At 44.6% G+C, this 16577-nt stretch overlaps 1 protein-coding gene across 2 annotated transcripts in view; it reads left to right on the forward strand.

Moving 5' to 3' along the window:
• Positions 1-16577, forward strand: part of USP13 (ubiquitin specific peptidase 13) — a 77550-nt gene that overhangs the window by 20466 nt on the left and 40507 nt on the right. For both annotated transcript variants that reach the window (XM_083504028.1, XM_083504029.1), the window contains exons 4-5: positions 12395-12516; positions 13511-13653. In XM_083504028.1, the coding sequence (XP_083360154.1) occupies positions 12395-12516; positions 13511-13653 (265 nt within the window). The remainder of the gene's footprint in view (positions 1-12394; positions 12517-13510; positions 13654-16577) is intronic.

Genomic DNA, 16577 nt, shown 5'->3' on the forward strand with positions numbered 1-16577 from the left:
GTTTGGCACAGCCTTTAGGGTTACCATTAGGGACAAATTCCTTATTAGTCCAATGGGTAAACTGGCTTTGACTCAACTAATATGTCCTTCTCCCTACTGTTGTTCATGAAGTTCTCTCCTCATTCCCTTATTCGCATTTTCTTTAAATAGATGGTTCCAAATGGCTTGACTTCTTTTGTTGTTGTTGTTGATGACGGCGACTCTGTTTTAGTGTAGAGAAGGTGACTCATTAGGATCACAATGTCCTACTGGCTTTGCTTTATTGTTTCTGACCAGTTGGACGTCTTCTCCTTTCCAGTTGTGTGTGTGTGTGTGTGTGTGTACAAGTTCCACAGAGAAAAATAACAGAGGCACAAGTAGCTGTTCGGATTTCTGTGTTGTCCATATTGGAGGGGTTAACCCCCCACCCCAAAAAAACCTTTCCCCTGGCTTAATCTGAACAATAGCTTAGTACCTCATCTGAGAAACTTAGATATGTGGAATGTGACTCTTAGCACAACTGAACAGTAGCCTAAATCATCCTCTGTCCTGCCTTTTTGATGCCACCTCCTTTCATATATTTTTTCCCAGCATTCAGAGTAGGTTTTTTTTTGGAAAATCAGGATTGAGGATCAGGGAAAAGAAACCCTGCGAGCCAAATTAATGCAGCTGAAACTTTATAAAATGATTTCTCTGCTCCCACACCACCACAATTTATTATTGGGGAAAATCTATTCTTTTCCAGTTTATCAACTAGCCCAATTGTGAGTACAGATGAGATTCCCGCTGCACCAACATGAGCATCATAATTCTGCAACCAACATTTTTAGCTTAGAGAAACGTTTGCGTCTACCTGTGTTTTTCTGCTGCCACAGAGTGACAGCTAAGTGATGTCTAATTGACAGAAATGGGATAGCCTCTGTTATATGGGGTGGGTTTTTTGTGGGGTGTGTGAACATTCAACCTACTACCCAACTCATTTAGCGCTTAAGCCCGTAAATAGAGATGCTACTCTCTGGAACTGGGAAGAGTGCTGAATATTGGTGATTTAAAGTACCCCTGAATAAGTAGCATAGCATGGGGGGGGGAGAGAGGATGCTTTACTTGTGTCAAAAATGCAGTGGTTTTCAGGGGTGCTTGGAACCCCCCCCCCCAACTTGGAAAAAGCAGTAGATTAATCTAAGAAGGGCAGGCAGACTGGTAGTCTACCATTGCAGTTGGCAAAGATGACACCTAGGAAAGTGGTCTTGCCTTGTTTATAATTTTATGTATCCCGGATGACGTATCAAAATGAACAGAGCCCCAGGTTGACCGCAGGTTATTGCAAGAAAGTTTCTGGTTAAGTGAATGGATAAGATGTTGAAGGTTGTTGTTGTTTAGTTGTTTAGTCGTGTCCGACTCTTCGTGACCCCATGGACCAGAGCATGCCAGGCACTCCTGTCTTCCACTGCCTCCCGCAGTTTGGTCAGACTCATGTTGGTAGCTTCGAGAACACTGTTCAACCACCTCGTCCTCTGTCGTCCCCTTCTTCTTGTGCCCTCAACCTTTCCCAACATCAGAGTTTTTTTCCAGAGAGTCTTCTCTTCTCATGAGGTGGCCAAAGTATTGGAGCCTCAGCTTCAGGATCTGTCCTTCCAGTGAGCACTCAGGGCTGATTTCCTTCAGAACGGAGAGGTTTGATTTTCTTGCAGTCCATGGGACTCTCAAGAGTCTCCTCCAGCACCATAATTCAAAAGCATCAATTCTTCAGCAATCAGCCTTCTTTATGGTCCAGCTCTCACTTCCATACATCACTAATGTTGAAGGTACTGATGAACAATTGAGTTATCCAGTCTGACAGGGGCTGTGTAATAAAATTTGATTGAATAAAAATATGTAATGGTTTAAGTGACCTGCTTTTTATTAAATGGGGGAGCTGTGGCAGAGAAGCAGTAGCAATTTTGAACTTCTGAATCCCCACCTAGTGAGCTGTATCATTATCTTGAAGATTTTTCCTACAGCTGGTTGATGGTTTGCTCAGGTGCACAAGCGCCAACACTTTCTATCCCTATTTCAAATGTGAGTCTAACCTAGAATTGAAAAAGTGTTGTCTTATATATGCGCATCTTCAATTTGCCTGAACCATTTCCAACATGAACAAATAAGACAGTTGGGGACTAGTTATTTCACTTAGCTGGGGTTGATGCCTATGACCAGTGCTCCCCCCCCCTAAAAATAATGTTTAGGGGTATGAATACCCCTGCCTCCTCCCAGAAAAAAAGCATTGCTTATGACTGTTTTGCAGGCTTGGAAAAGTTCCCAACGTTGCAATAATAGCAACGAGGAAGAGAAAATAAAACTAATCACAACGTGTGAGTAAAACAGAAAGGAATTGACTAGCACAGAAAGCAGTATGCGATTAGATTCAGCCTTACTTAATCCCGCATCAAAAGGTACCCGCAAATGCAGCCTGCCAATCCAGTTTGAACATTTCTTGCATTCTTGCTTGTAATGCTCTTTGAGGTAGAAACCTATTAAGGACATTAAATTCCCTCCAAACCCTTCTGTATTAGAAGCATCCTTAATTGATCGCCTTATGCAAATTTGCAAGCAAGCAATCGCAAAGACAGAGCGGAAAAGAAGGTGAGGTTTCTTTTTCAAATATTCCATATGCGGTGGCTCCCATTTCTTGTCTACTGCCTGTATTTGTGGAGAGGGCTTCAGTCATGGTACACCACCACATATGGTGTTTCTCAGGCATTTGCAATGCTGGTCTAAAAATTGAAACCTCTGCATCATGGTGTGTGATCCTAGCTGTCTATCCAGGGGCTGGGAGCTAATATGTGCAGGCGTTTCCTACGGCTGGCATTGTAGTGTGAGATAATCTCAGCCAAGCCTTAGCTTGGCCATAGATTCACTGCAAAGCCTCATTTCCCCCATCTGTGAAATGGAAAGAGTGACGCCGTGTCTCACTTATAGGGTTGCTTTCAGCGTGAATGAAGTAAAACCTATCTGAATTGCTGCGCTGTTGGAAAGATGCAGTAGTCAGTTGTTGGTTGGGACACTATTTCATTTGGCTTGGGATACCCGCCTCCCCCCTCCCTGTTTCTATTTCATTTCGAGTCTTTAAAGGCGCATGCTGTTGCATGCATGCCACAATGCCGTGAGTGTCTCGCCATAAAATTAGGCTTCAGGGCCCTGGCTAAAGTGACCCATTCCAAAGTTAACAGCATAGCAGATTCTGGTAAGATGCATCATAAACCCTAAATTGCCCTGTAAGCTTGTTTTTCCAAGCAGACAGATAATGGTTCCCAGAGTGCATATATTATTCATGGTCGGTTTTTATAAGCTTGATTTGCTGCAAATAGAACTTTCTTCCCCTGAATTCTGACCAAGCAGGCAGATCCCATTTTCTCAAACACCTGATTTTGCTGATTAGCAGTGGTGTTAACAATAATTTACAGTGATGCCTCGCCCTGCCCTGATGCTGTTGAATTTCCACCATCCCCAGTCAGTATGTCAAGTGATTGGGGCAATGTGAGTTTGACGTATATTTAATGTTTAGTTTTATTAGTATCCTTTAATGAATGTTGCATTTTCCTTGTAAACTGTTTAGAGGTTCTACTACAATCAAGCGGTACTGTATATACGTTTTGTTAAATAAAATAAATCAAGGCGTTGCTTTGTGTAAACCACTTTGAGGCTTTTGCGAATTAAGTGGTATATGAATTTTGCTAAATTAAAAAAATATTCCAAGAACATCAGGATGACACCATGTTGGCTACCCAATAATAATTCTTTCAATAATCCTGTATGGCAGACCAGAATTGTCTTTGATTTGGCATCCACCTTCATGGTGGTCTCTTATCAGTTTTCTCTGGCAGATGAAGACCCTCCTTTATCAAATGACCCTTCCCACATGTTGGTATATAGAGGCATACAGTTGGTATACCAAGGCTGTTGGATGTTTGTATGTTTCTAACTGGACTATTTGCTACTGCTGCTGCTTTTAGTTAAATTGTGGATATTTGAGAGGCAGTCAGATGTAGTGGTCAGAGTGTTGGACTGGGAAGGTCTGGCTTCAAATCCCCAGTGAGTCCCAAGGCTCAGCATGTGGCAGTGGGCCAGTGACTCTCTCTGGGGGCTAACCTACTTCATAGCGTCATTATGGGGACATGAACGTTGGGCGGGAAGAGAACCGTTGAGTTCATTGGAGGAGAGGCAAGACATACTATATTTACTCGAATGTAATGCTCATCTTTTTTGGCCAAATTCCGTCGCGAACATTAGCATAGGCATTAGATTTGATGGCACCAGCAAATACTTTTTTGGTTTCAAGGTTTTGAAAATGGAGGTGCGCATTAGGTTCGATGGCGCATTAGATTCATGTAAATATGGTGTATGTAAAAGGTAAAGGTAAAGGGACCCCTAACCATTAGGTTCAGTCGTGGCCGACTCTGGGGTTGCGGCGCTCATCTCGCTTTATTGGCCGAGGGAGCCGGCGTACAGCTTCCGGGTCATGTGGCCAGCATGACTAAGCCGCTTCTGGCGAACCAGAGCAGCACACGGAAACGCCGTTTACCTTCCCGCCGGAGCGGTACCTATTTATCTACTTTGACATGCTTTCAAACTTCTAGGTTGGCAGGAGCAGGGACCGAGCAATGGGAGCTCACCCCATCGTGGGGATTTGAACCGCCGACCTTCTGATCGGCAAGTCCTAGGCTCTGTGGTTTAACCCACAGCGCCACCCGCGTCCCTATGGTATATGTAATAATGAGCAAATGAACACGGAATGGGGTTCTCCCCGCCTCCCAGCTTTCTCATTCAGTCAAGGCTGCAGCAGCTCATACTCTCTGGGATGGGATAAAATACAGGGGTAAAAGGGAAGTTCGCACTTGTGCGCAATCCTCTTCTTATCTCCCTTCCTTGACTGCAGTGGGCATCCTCTTTGGGAGCCCAGCTCGGGATCCGATTTATACTGCTATTAATAGCACATTCAGCTGGTAACATCTAAATCTGATCTGGGCATGTCTAGTCAAGCAGCCCCCCGTTTTCTTTCCCCTTCCAGCATGTTAGCTTACGGCTCCCTTGTCTGCCTGCAGCTGGGTTTCAGCTGCTGCTTTCAGTCAGCCGGTGGCCAAGCATTTGTCATCGTCCGTCACTAGAGTGACGTGCTCGTTGAACTTGGCCAGATGGCATCTGAAGGAAATTTACCCTACTGACTGCTTGCCCAAAAATAACAGCTTCTGGGCCCGTCTTCTCTCCCCCTGTGCTCACCCACCTTCCCCGCAGGCTTACACCATCGCTTTTTTTGCTTTGCCTGCTCTCGCCTATTCTTTTTAAAGTGCGGTTTTGGTGACCTTTGGTTGTGACTCTTCTGATGACGGCACTGTTTTAAAACTGTGGTTCTGATTCACTGAGCTTCCAGCCCCGTAGAAGGGAATTATAGAATAGAATCATAGAGTTGGAAGAGACCACAAGGGCCATCGAGTCCAACACCCTGCCAAGCAGGAAACACCATCAGAGCACTCCTGACATATGGTTGTCAAGCCTCTGCTTGAAGACCTCCAAAGTAGGAGACTCCACCACACTCCTTGGCAGCAAATTCCACTGTCGAACAGCTCTTACTTTCAGGAAGTTCTTCCTAATGTTTAGGTGGAATCTTCTTTCTTGTAGTTTGGATCCATTGCTCCGTGTCCGCTTCTCTGGAGCAGCAGAAAACAACCTTTCTCCCTCCTCTATGTGACATCCTTTTATATATTTGAACATGGCTATCATATCACCCCTTAACCTCCTCTTCTCCAGGCTAAACATGCCCAGCTCCCTTGGCCGTTCCTCATAAGGCATCGTTTCCAGGCCTTTGACCATTTTGGTTGCCCTCCTCTGGACACTCCTCTGGAATTGCAACGTACTCTCTGCATTAGCTTTTTCAAACCTTTTAATAAGTTTATCTGGCAGCAGCTGGAGTCTTCGCTGAAGGGGAACAACGGAGACCCTCTCAGTGCTACCCAAACACCTTGAAGCGCTCATCAGTTTTGGAAGAGAGTTCTTTATCAAGATGGCTTCTGTGTCATAGAAGGACAGCAACATCCAGTGAATTGTTCAGTTTTCTGTTCCAGCATTTTGAAAGAAAGATACCCATTTCATAGAATTGTAGAGTTGGAAGAGACCATGTGGGTCATTGAGTCCAACCCCTTGCAATGCAGAAATCTTTTGCCCAACATGGGGCTCGAACCCACGACCTTGAGATTAAGAGTCTCATGCTCTACCAACTCCACACACATTTTAAGGGATGGTGAATTTAAATTTTTTTCAGGTCTCTTCTCTATCCCTTCATAAACTAGAAAATATTGCAGGGCTCAGCAGGGAATTTACAGAGAGCAGAATCCTGTAAACATTTATTAGATTAAGGTCAATTATATTACGCCCTTGCAGTGGTATCTCGGGTTAAGTACTTAATTCATTCCGGAGGTCCATTCTTACCCTGAAACTGTTCTTAACCTGAAGCGCCACTTTAGCTAATGGGGCCTCCTGCTGCCGCTGCACCACCGGAGCCTGATTTCTGTTCTCATCCTGAAGCAAAGTTCTTAACCTGAAGCACTATTTCTGGGTTAGAGTCTGTAACCTGAAGCGTATGTCACCTGAAGCGTATGTAACCCGAGGTACCACTATACTTGAGCAAGGAAAACTTGAGTACCTGAATATCAGTAACAGGGGCAGGAAATCTCAGGCCATGACCCTCAAATGTGGCCACACTGTCTGGCCCTTGGACTCTCTGCGAGTCCGTCAAAACTAGCCTACTGTACAAAGGTAATGTTTACATTTGTTGCTCCACCCACCTCTGACTCCACCCACCACTGGCATGTGGCCCTCAGCAGATTGCCCAGCAGGAAATGCGGCCCTCAGGATGAAGAAGGTTCCTCACCTCTGTGCTAAAAGGTTGAGAAGTTCTACCTTATACTAAAGGAAAAAGAGATGGATCCCACAGCCATCTCTGATGTGTAAAAGGGACCCTTGTATCATCCTCTTCACAATTATCAGCTATCTTGCAAAATATATGAAAATCAAAGAGACCCATCATAACATTCATGCTGAGCTTATGTGAAGTGATTTATGTGAAAATGTACAGTGTCTTTTTCCTCACTACACACAGTTTGGGAAAGATCAGGTTCCAGATCTGGTTCTGGCTAAGGCGGTTTTGAATTACCAGCATCCTTGTTTGCAGGAGCGAGCATGGTGTGGTTAGGCTGTTGTTGTTGTTTAGTCGTTTAGTTGTGTCCGACTCTTCGTGACCCCGTGGACCAGAGCATGCCAGGCACTCCTGTCTTCCACTGCCTCCCGCAGTTTGGTCAGACTCATGCTGGTAGCTTCGCGAACACTGTCCAACCACCTCGTCCTCTGTCGTCCCCTTCTCCTTGTGCCCTCCATCTTTCCCAACATCAGGGTCTTTTCCAGGGAGTCTTCTCTTCTCATGAGGTGGCCAAAGTATTGGAGCCTCAGCTTCACGATCTGTCCTACCAATACTAAAATATAGGTTTCAGATTACAGTGGTGCCCCGCAAGACGAATGCCTCGCAAGACGGAAAACTCGCTAGACGAAAGAGTTTTCTGTTTTGGAGGTACTTCGCAAAACGAACTTCCTATGGGCTTGCTTCGCAAGACGACAATGTCTTGCGAGTTCCTGCTGGTTTTTTCCCTTCCCCCTTTTTCTAAGCCGCTTATCAGCTGATCCGATCAGCAGATAAGCCGCTAAAAGCCGCTAATAGCGCTAATAGCGCTAATCCGCTAATCCGTCAATGGGCTTGCTTCGCAAGACGAAAAAACCGCTAGACGAAGAGAATCACAGAACGGATTCTTTTCGTCTTGCGAGGCACCACTGTACTAGTCACCTGCGTCGCTGGGCACCAGGAATTTTTCTAGTACTGAAATATTGTAGAGTTTTAAAAGCACTTTTGTCAATTCCAAATACGTGGCCTGCTTCCTGAAACTTGATACAGCTTTTCCTCAATGAACGTCTTATTTCCCTAGCACCTTTAGCATGATTAAAACTCTATTGTAGAAGTTTCATGTTTCCTTCTAAAAGAACCCTGTGAAAGAGATCATTAAGCTCATTGCTCAGACTCATCCGGTCCAGGAAATAGTTGCTTGCATTGAAGAAATACTTGAACCCAGGAGTTCCATATTCAGCACTTGTTTCCATTGGACTTTTTGACTCATAAATTGTCAGAAGGGACAACGCTGTAGCATTTATAAAATAACTGAAATGCTGCTTGAGACTTGAAGACCAAGATCCTAATTTCCCATAATTGCTGGGTAATTCAAGGGATTAGTTAGTTGACTGAAATAATAGAACCTTTCAACTCCAGGTCACTGCTTCACTTCCTGATTTGGGTCATTCTTGCCAGCAAAGTAATTAACATCCAGTTATTGGAAAGTATTCTGAGTTTAAGTAGGTGAAATTCCCATGCTTCCATTTGGAATGGACTCACATTTTATAATGGGTGTGTTATGCCAATAATGAATTGTCCTCAGTAGTTAACGAAGTGAAGAAATAAAAATATTGGCCATTGTGATTGAAAAGAGCTTGCTGCAGAGAGCAAGCTCATCCTTTCCCTTCTTTTAGGTCAAACAATGTGTGGAAGATAAAGAAAAGGGTCTGCAGTCTGAAAGTTTTTTGTTCCTCTGGATAAATTGGCCATATACAGCTCATTGCATACTTTAAATCTGAGATTGTTCATGAAGGGGTGTGCATGTAATTCAGGTGTCTGAATTTTTGGCAGCTTACAGTGGTGCCTCGCAAGACGAAAAGAATCCGTTCTGTGATTTTCTTCATCTAGTGGTTTTTTCGTCTTGCGAAGCAAGCCCATTGACGGATTAGTGCTATTAGCGCTAGTAACAGCTTTTAGCGGCTTATCTGCTGATCGGATCAGCTGATAAGCGGCTTAGTGGCTTAGAAAAAGGAGGGGGGGAGGGAAAAAAACCAGCAGGAACTCGCAAGACATTGTCGTCTCGCGAAGCAAGCCCATAGGAAATTCGTTTTGTGAAGCACCTCCAAAACGGAAAACTCTTTCGTCTAGTGAGTTTTCCGTCTTGCGAGGCATTCGTCTTGCGGGGCACCACTGTATTTGGAATTGTGTGTGAATTAGAGGGTCAGACTAGATGACTCAGTTTGCGTTGTGAAGGAACCCCCCCCCCCCTAATATTACACAACATAATACTATTATTTCCTCCATGGAAGAATTGCTTTCTGTTTAGTCTCACCAGGGCGTAGCCCCAGAAACTCTCTTCACAATGGCAGGAGTGAGACTGAGAGTACCTCTGAGCAAGTACAGTTTTCGTTATTTCTTTGTCTCTTGTCTCTCCCACAGCCCCAAATCACAGCCTGACTCAACACCTAGGATTAGGAGGCAGGCTGTGCCTTTGAGTTTAGACACTGAAGCTCAGGATCTCCTCTCTCTAAAAGAATGAAAGTTTACTACCCGTCTTCTCTCCCCCTTTCCCCCCAATCTTATACTGTATACAACATTAAACTCTCACATCAAATATAACCGATCTGTAAAAAGGACTTCATGCTCTGAAAACTGAGACAATGTATGTACTTTTGAAACCCAAGTAAATCATTAATAAAAACATTTTTTTTTTAAAGTAGCCATTACACTTGTGTATACTTTCCGCTTTGCATGTAAGTGTTGAATTGTGGGAGATATTTGTTCTATTAGGTATAGTGTTTCATCATTACCTTTTGGCTAAAATAAATATGATTAGTTTTAGCAATTGGGAGAAGATTCTGTAATTTCATTCCCCAATAACTGATTGAGCATCCTTTCATACATGGGAGCTGGTGACTTCTTCTCTGATTTTCCACCCCTGTATGGGAATGGGCTGTTGGCGAACTAAACAATCTATGGTCTTTTAAACTGTGGGTTTTTAAAATTGGTTTTTGATTGTTACTGTGTTACGTACTTTGTGTTTTTACATTGTGAACCGTTCCGTGAGCCTCAGGTGAAATTCAGTCAATGAGTGTGAACTGGGAGAGAGCCACGGTTATTACTCTGGTTGCATCTGGTTGGAGTTGTTGCAGCCTTTGCGATCTTGGAAGAAGCATAAGACTGATTCCTGGTACAGCCATGGCATGACCCCTGGCTGTATTGGTGACCCTGGGGTGGGGGGGAGTTCCTAGTTGATGTGCATCAACAGGGCTCCCCCTACTGGTGGTTAACCCTTCTGAGACTTCCTGTAGGCGGTCAGGAATCAGATATAGTCGGTTTGGTTCCAATGCCTAACCCAATACCACTCACATTCTGTAACCAATAAAGTTGTGGCCTTTTTTAGCCCATTAACCTAAAATACTTGAGTCAAGTGTCTTTATTCCAACTAAGGGGGAGGGTTCAGGGCCTTGCCACGCAACGGATGTTTCCAAAGGTACCTTGTGTTACGTACTTAATCCGTTCTGGAGGTCCCTTTGTAACCCGAAACTGCTCGTAACATGAGGCGCGCTTTCACTAATGGCGCTTCCTGCTGCTGCCATGCCGCCGGAGCACGACTTCCACTTGCATCCCGGGACAAAGGTCGCAACAAGGGGCTTCTACTTCCGGGTTAGCGGAGCGCATAACCCGCAGCATTCGTAAGGGGGACGGTACGTAACACGAGGTAGCACTGTATGTAGGAGAGCCAGGGGGTGGGGTATAGGAAAGGGGTGGTTGGCAGAGTGGGCAAAGGAGAGAACTGACCTTGAGCGTCTGCGTGGTTCGTATTGAACTGGTATTGGGGAAACCCAAACTGAATGTACTGTTTTTGCAGCACATTTATTAGCAGAGTGAATGGAGCGATGGATGACTGTAGTCTGGGGATTGACAAGATATATTGGAGTGTTTGGTGTGTATTGGCAGAAAGAGTGACATTGGATGAGCTTGTGAGTATTGTCTGATATGTGCTTTTGCCGTAGGAAAATTAGTAGTATTTAAGAGGGATTTTGGATATTATGTGTTTGTGTAGTGGGTAGGGCTGAGTGCTGCTCAGGGATGCAGGTGGTGCTGTGGGTTAAACCACAGAGCCTAGGACTTGCCGATCAGAAGGTTGACGGTTCGAATCCCCGCGACTGGGTGAGCTCCTGTTGCTCGGTCCCTGCTCCTGACAACCTAGCAGTTCGAAAGCACGTCAAAGTGCAAGTAGATAAATAGGTACCATTCCGGCGGGAAGGTAAACGGCGTTTCTGTGCACTGCTCTGGTTCGCCAGAAGCGGCTTAGTCATGCTGGCCACATGACGTGGAAGCTGTAAGCCGGCTCCCTTGGCCAATAAAGCGAGATGAGCGCCACAACCCCAGAGTCGGTCACGACTGGACCTAATGGTCAGGGGTCCCTTTACCTTTACCTTAAGAGGGATTCTGGATATGATGTGTTTGTGTGGGTGGGGCTGAGCGCTGCATGTTGTGAGTCAGGCCTTGGCAAGAGGGGAGGGATCCCTGGCACTTAAGATGTTTCGCAATGTGATGCCATGTTTTTTTTTCTTTTTGTGGATTCTAAATTTTGTTTGGTATTGTAGTTTATCAGTCTCAGTATTTATAGATAGGGATATTGTATTGTTGTAACCAGCTTATTTGTTAACATTTGTTTATATGCAAATATATAAAATATATAAACATTTGTTTATATATTTGTTTATATATTACATCAGTGTACAGGGGGCTGTACACAGCCAGAATAAGAATTCTACCCCAAAGGGTGTACAGTCGAAAACAGCCAATATAAACAATACAGTAAAAAATGAATAGTTTAAAATGTCCAGTTCAGAAACCATTGAACCAGTTATACTAAAACAGCCACCCGCAACTGGAACCAGAAGTCTTCACTGTTTAGGGCCAACAGGGATTGCTTGGCTGATGGATGAAACCTTGGTTTGCACCTCTGGGCAATGGCTCCCATAAGTACATACCTGAAGGGTTGGAGAAACAAACATAAGCTCAGAAAATATGCTGAAGTCTTCCAGGTGTCCTCTCTCACTCCAGTCCTCTCCTCCAGCAAGCCAAGAGGCTGCCTTGGTATCAAGTATTGTATATATACATCCCCGTATATATTCATGAAATGCATAAATAAAATTTCACAGTTTGGGTACATGTGGGTGGGAGAGAACCACGTATATAGCCTCGACCACCTAGGAAGAAAGGTTGGAATGTAATGAATAAACAAGCTGTCATTTTTTTAAAAACTGACATTTTCCTCAAGAGGCTTAATTAAAGAGAGAGAGAAAATATTGCCTGAGAGTACATGGTTTATTGAATTAACATTTGAACTATTGTTGTACTGCTAATTGATTTAAAAGTGTTAAATTGAGCAACTAGGTGCCTGGGAATTCCCCAAGCAAAGCCTGGTGTAAGTCTAGTATCTTTACCTGTTATCGTTTTAATGCTCTGAGTTTTCTCTTTCTCTCCCTCTTGCAGACCTAGAATCCAATGGTGATTTAAACAACGATGATTATGAATTTGAGGATGAAGCTAAACTTGTCATATTTCCAGACCACTTTGAAATTCCTTTACCCAACATAGAAGAGTTGCCAGCTTTGGTAAGTGTGGTTAACAGACAAAGAATGGGATTTAAACTGATTTAATCTGTTTTCACTCTTAAAGGATCATGGGTGCCAAGCCTGGGAAAGACCTATTTGTGGGACCTTGGAGAACTGCTAGAATAGGCCACGCTGAGCTTAAGTAGGTTTTTAAGGCAGATCCTTATATTTTGGTAGAACAGTGGAATATAATGGCTGAGAGTGTATGTGTTGCATGGCTGAGTCCTTTACTGAAATCTTGACTCAGCCTTGAACTCACTTGATCGTCTTGGGCAATATGTTGTCTTTTAGTCTTAACTCCACTCCTCTGCAATATAGGGATACTTTTGACCTGCCTTGCAGGACTCTTGTGAGGACTACGGAAAGAGTCAAAATAAAAAAATTCCTTCCAGTAGCACCTTAAAGACCAACTAAGTTAGTTCTTGGTATGAGATTTCGTGTGCATGCACACTTCTTCAGATACACTGAAACAGAAGTTGCCAGATCCTTCTATATAGTGAGAAGGTGGGGAGGGGTATTACTCAGAAGGGTGGTGGGAATGGGAGATTGGCAGATAGCTGAGATGAGCCTGTTGACGACTCTTAACGACTGCAATAGGTCTTACAGGAAAAGGCAAGGGGCGAGAAGGTGAAAAATGGCTAAGTCATGTATAATGAGATAAGAATCCAGTGTCTCTGTTCAGATCGGGTCTCTTCAGTGTATCTGAAGAAGTGTGCATGCACACGAAAGCTCATACCAAGAACTAACTTAGTTGGTCTTTAAGGTGCTACTGGAAGGAATTTTTTTATTTTGACTATGGCAGACCAACACGGCTACCTACCTGTTACGGAAAGAGTGTGATCATTCTAAAGTGCTATATGAAAGCTAATTGCTTATCATTACTGGTGCACTTGGTTGCAAACACTATAACGCAGGGATAGTTTTGTCTTTTGGTTTTGGTTTTTTACGTTGCCTTTTATGTTCAGCTTGACTTTGCCCCCCCCCCCACCTCTAGGTTACGATAGCTTGCGACGCAGTCCTCAGTTCGAAATCTCCTTATAGGAAGCAAGACCCAGATTCGTGGGAAGAGGAGCTGCAAGTCTCCAAACATGCCAACACTCTTGTACAGATGGACAATGGAGTCAGGATTCCTCCCAGGTGAGACTGTTTCACTTTGTTACCAAAGAACTTCCCTGTGGAACAGATCCCAGAACCCACCTAATCCAGCTTCTGCATCCCATGTTAACCAATTGGATGCCTTTGGGGATGGGTGGTTGGGATAGGTGCCTGGTTAAAGAACAAGACCAGAAAACCACACTTGCCAAGAATAATGTGATATAGAGAGAAATACCGTATTTTTCACCCTATAGGATGCACCGGCCCATAGGACGCACCTAGATTTTTTTTTAGGGGGGGGGAAATAAAGGGGGAAAAATTATTTCCCCCCCCCCAGGCGCGGGGCTGAGGCGGGGGAAGCCCGAGCTTCCCCCTGACCCAGCCCCCAGAACAGGACCCAGAGCGATGCCGAAGCTGCGTGCAGCTTTGGCATCGCTCTGGGAGCTTGCGGGGCTGGAGGAGGGGGAAGCCCTCCGCCAGCCTTCTAACCAAGTTGGGGGACAGCGGGAAAGGCACGCTGTGTCTCCCGCTGTCCCCCGAGTTTGCGGGGCTGGCGACGGGGAGGAGCAGGCTTCTCCCCCCCACCAGCCTTCCAACCAAGTCGGGGGACAGCGGGAAAGGTGCACTGCGCCTCCCCGCTGTCCCCCCGAGCTTGTGGGGCTGGCGGTGGGGCTCTCCAGGCTTCAGCGAAAGCCTGCATTCGCCCCATAGGACGCACACACATTTCCCCTTCATTTTTGGAGGGGAAAAAGTGCGTCCTATAGGGCGAAAAATACGGTAGCTAAGGAGCTCTCGGGTAAGACCTTCCAGGAGGACCCCACCCCCACCCCATAGCACATAGATATGTAGCGCAACACTTTTATAGAAACCATCTTATCTGTCACTCCTTTCATTTTCTGTCTGCAGCAGCCATTAAGTTCCCTGTTGGCAGCTATTTACGTTTTCTTCATACCCATTAACACTGCATTAATCCATTATCTGCCTCACGCAAAGGACATTAAAGTTAATTAAATGATTCTAAAGTGCTCTGCAGTACATTATATGGTTTTATAACATTTAATATACAATGTTTTAAACCATTAGCAGGTCTTTCTGCTTTATTTGACACATTTGTATTGAGCGTTCTGTATTGAATACTCAGTATAGGAGGACAGTTTGCTCACATTAATCCCTTTTTACCCAGTCCTCCCTGTTCCTGCCTTTCCATCTTTTTGTTCCCCCACTACCGAAATGTTGGTTGTAAGTTTTCCTAGAGCTGAATATATATATATATATATATATATATATATGTTTTCGTAGATTTTCACGGGTACAGGAATGCAGGTTTTGGTGTCCTCGGGTGTCTTCCCGTGTAAAAGTTGGGGTGTCTAGGCGACGTTTCGACGAGGTCTCACTCGTCATCTTCAGGCTGGTGCTTTCGGCTTCTTGTTACTGGAACAGAGCGGGATCTCAGTGTTTGAGTTCCTATAAATGCTGTAGAGGGGTGTGGTGTATTGCCTCAAAAGTTCTGGGCAGAGGGGAAGTTCCCAGGCTAGTGTTCTTTTCTTCTTTTGTTCCTTAATTACTTGAGGGATATCTTGAGTGATTTCTTGAGTGATATTCTGAGTACCACTTAGGTGGGTCATTAGGTGTGGATTAGTTGCTAAAGCCTTCGTGTCTTGACCTCTTGAATTTGTGAAGAGTTTTTCTGGGAAGATGGCTGTACTGCACTTAGTTGTGCTTTGGCTTGGCTTCGTGTATAGGGGCGAGCTGTGGTTTTGTGCCCTGTGCCAGCCAGATCTGTGTAGGGATTGCAGGGGGGTGCAGCATCCGGAGGTGCCACTATGGTTTGGTTACTGGATGGTGTCTGTAATTTATCTGTGGAGAGGGTCTGGGTTTGGGTCTGGTGTGGTTGATTGGTGGTGGCGTTCTGTGTGCCTCTGGATCTGGTGTCGGTTTTTGTGGGGAGGGCTAATTTCCAGATGTCTGGCAGGCGGGACGTGTCGTCACGCTTGTTCATGTTGTGAGGGTGTTTCTCTATCTCGATGGCTTCCATGATTATTCTCTTGTGGTGATGTTCCATGTTAAAGAGCAATTTGGAATCTGCAAAATTAATTTCGTGTCCTGTTTCTTTCATGTGTTGGAAAAGAGAGGAAGATTTTTCTTCTTTTTTGACGGCATTCTTGTGTTCTGCGATACGTGCATTTATTCGTCTGTTTGTTTGTCCAATGTACGTGGCTGGGCAGACTTTGCAGGGTATTTCATAGACCCCTTGGTTTTCCAACTGGATTTTATCTTTGGGGTTTCTGAGGATATTGGCTATTTTTTGGTTGGTGCAAAAGGCTGTTTTGATATTGTGTTTATGGAGGATTTTGCTAATTTTATCTGTAGTGCCCTTGATATAAGGAAGGAGGGCCATGCCATTGTTTTCTTCCGTGTCTTGGTTTTTGGGGGGTGTTTCTTTTTGGATTAGCTTCTTAACCCTGTTTTGCTGGTATCCATTGGCGATTAACACATTTGAGAGATTCTGTAACTCAGTTGTCAAGTGGTCTTTGTCAGCCAGGCGTTTGGTTCTGGAGATGAGGGTCTTGGCTACGGAGTTTATTTGTGCAGGGTGGTGGTGTGATTGAGCATGTAAGTAGCGGTTGGTGTGTGTTTTTTTCCGGTAGATAGTGTGTCCTAGGGAGCCATCAGGTTTTTTGTAGATTAGGACGTCAAGGAAGGGAAGCTGGTTGTTGGCTTCTATTTCCATAGTGAATTGTATTTTGGGGTGTAGGCTGTTGAGATGTGTGAGGAAGCTATCTAGTTTTTCTTTCCCGTGTGGCCAAATTACAAAGGTGTCGTCAACATATCTGAGCCAAAGTTTGGGTTTGTGTTCTGACTTGTCTAAAGCATTGGTTTCAAAGTGTTCCATGTACAGATTTGCGATGACCGGTGAGAGGGGTGATCCCATAGGTGCTCCTTCTATCTGTTTGTATCTTTGTCCA

Source organism: Podarcis liolepis, assembly GCF_965112155.1.
Source record: "Podarcis liolepis genome assembly, chromosome: 5".
NCBI classification, from domain to species: domain Eukaryota; kingdom Metazoa; phylum Chordata; class Lepidosauria; order Squamata; family Lacertidae; genus Podarcis; species Podarcis liolepis.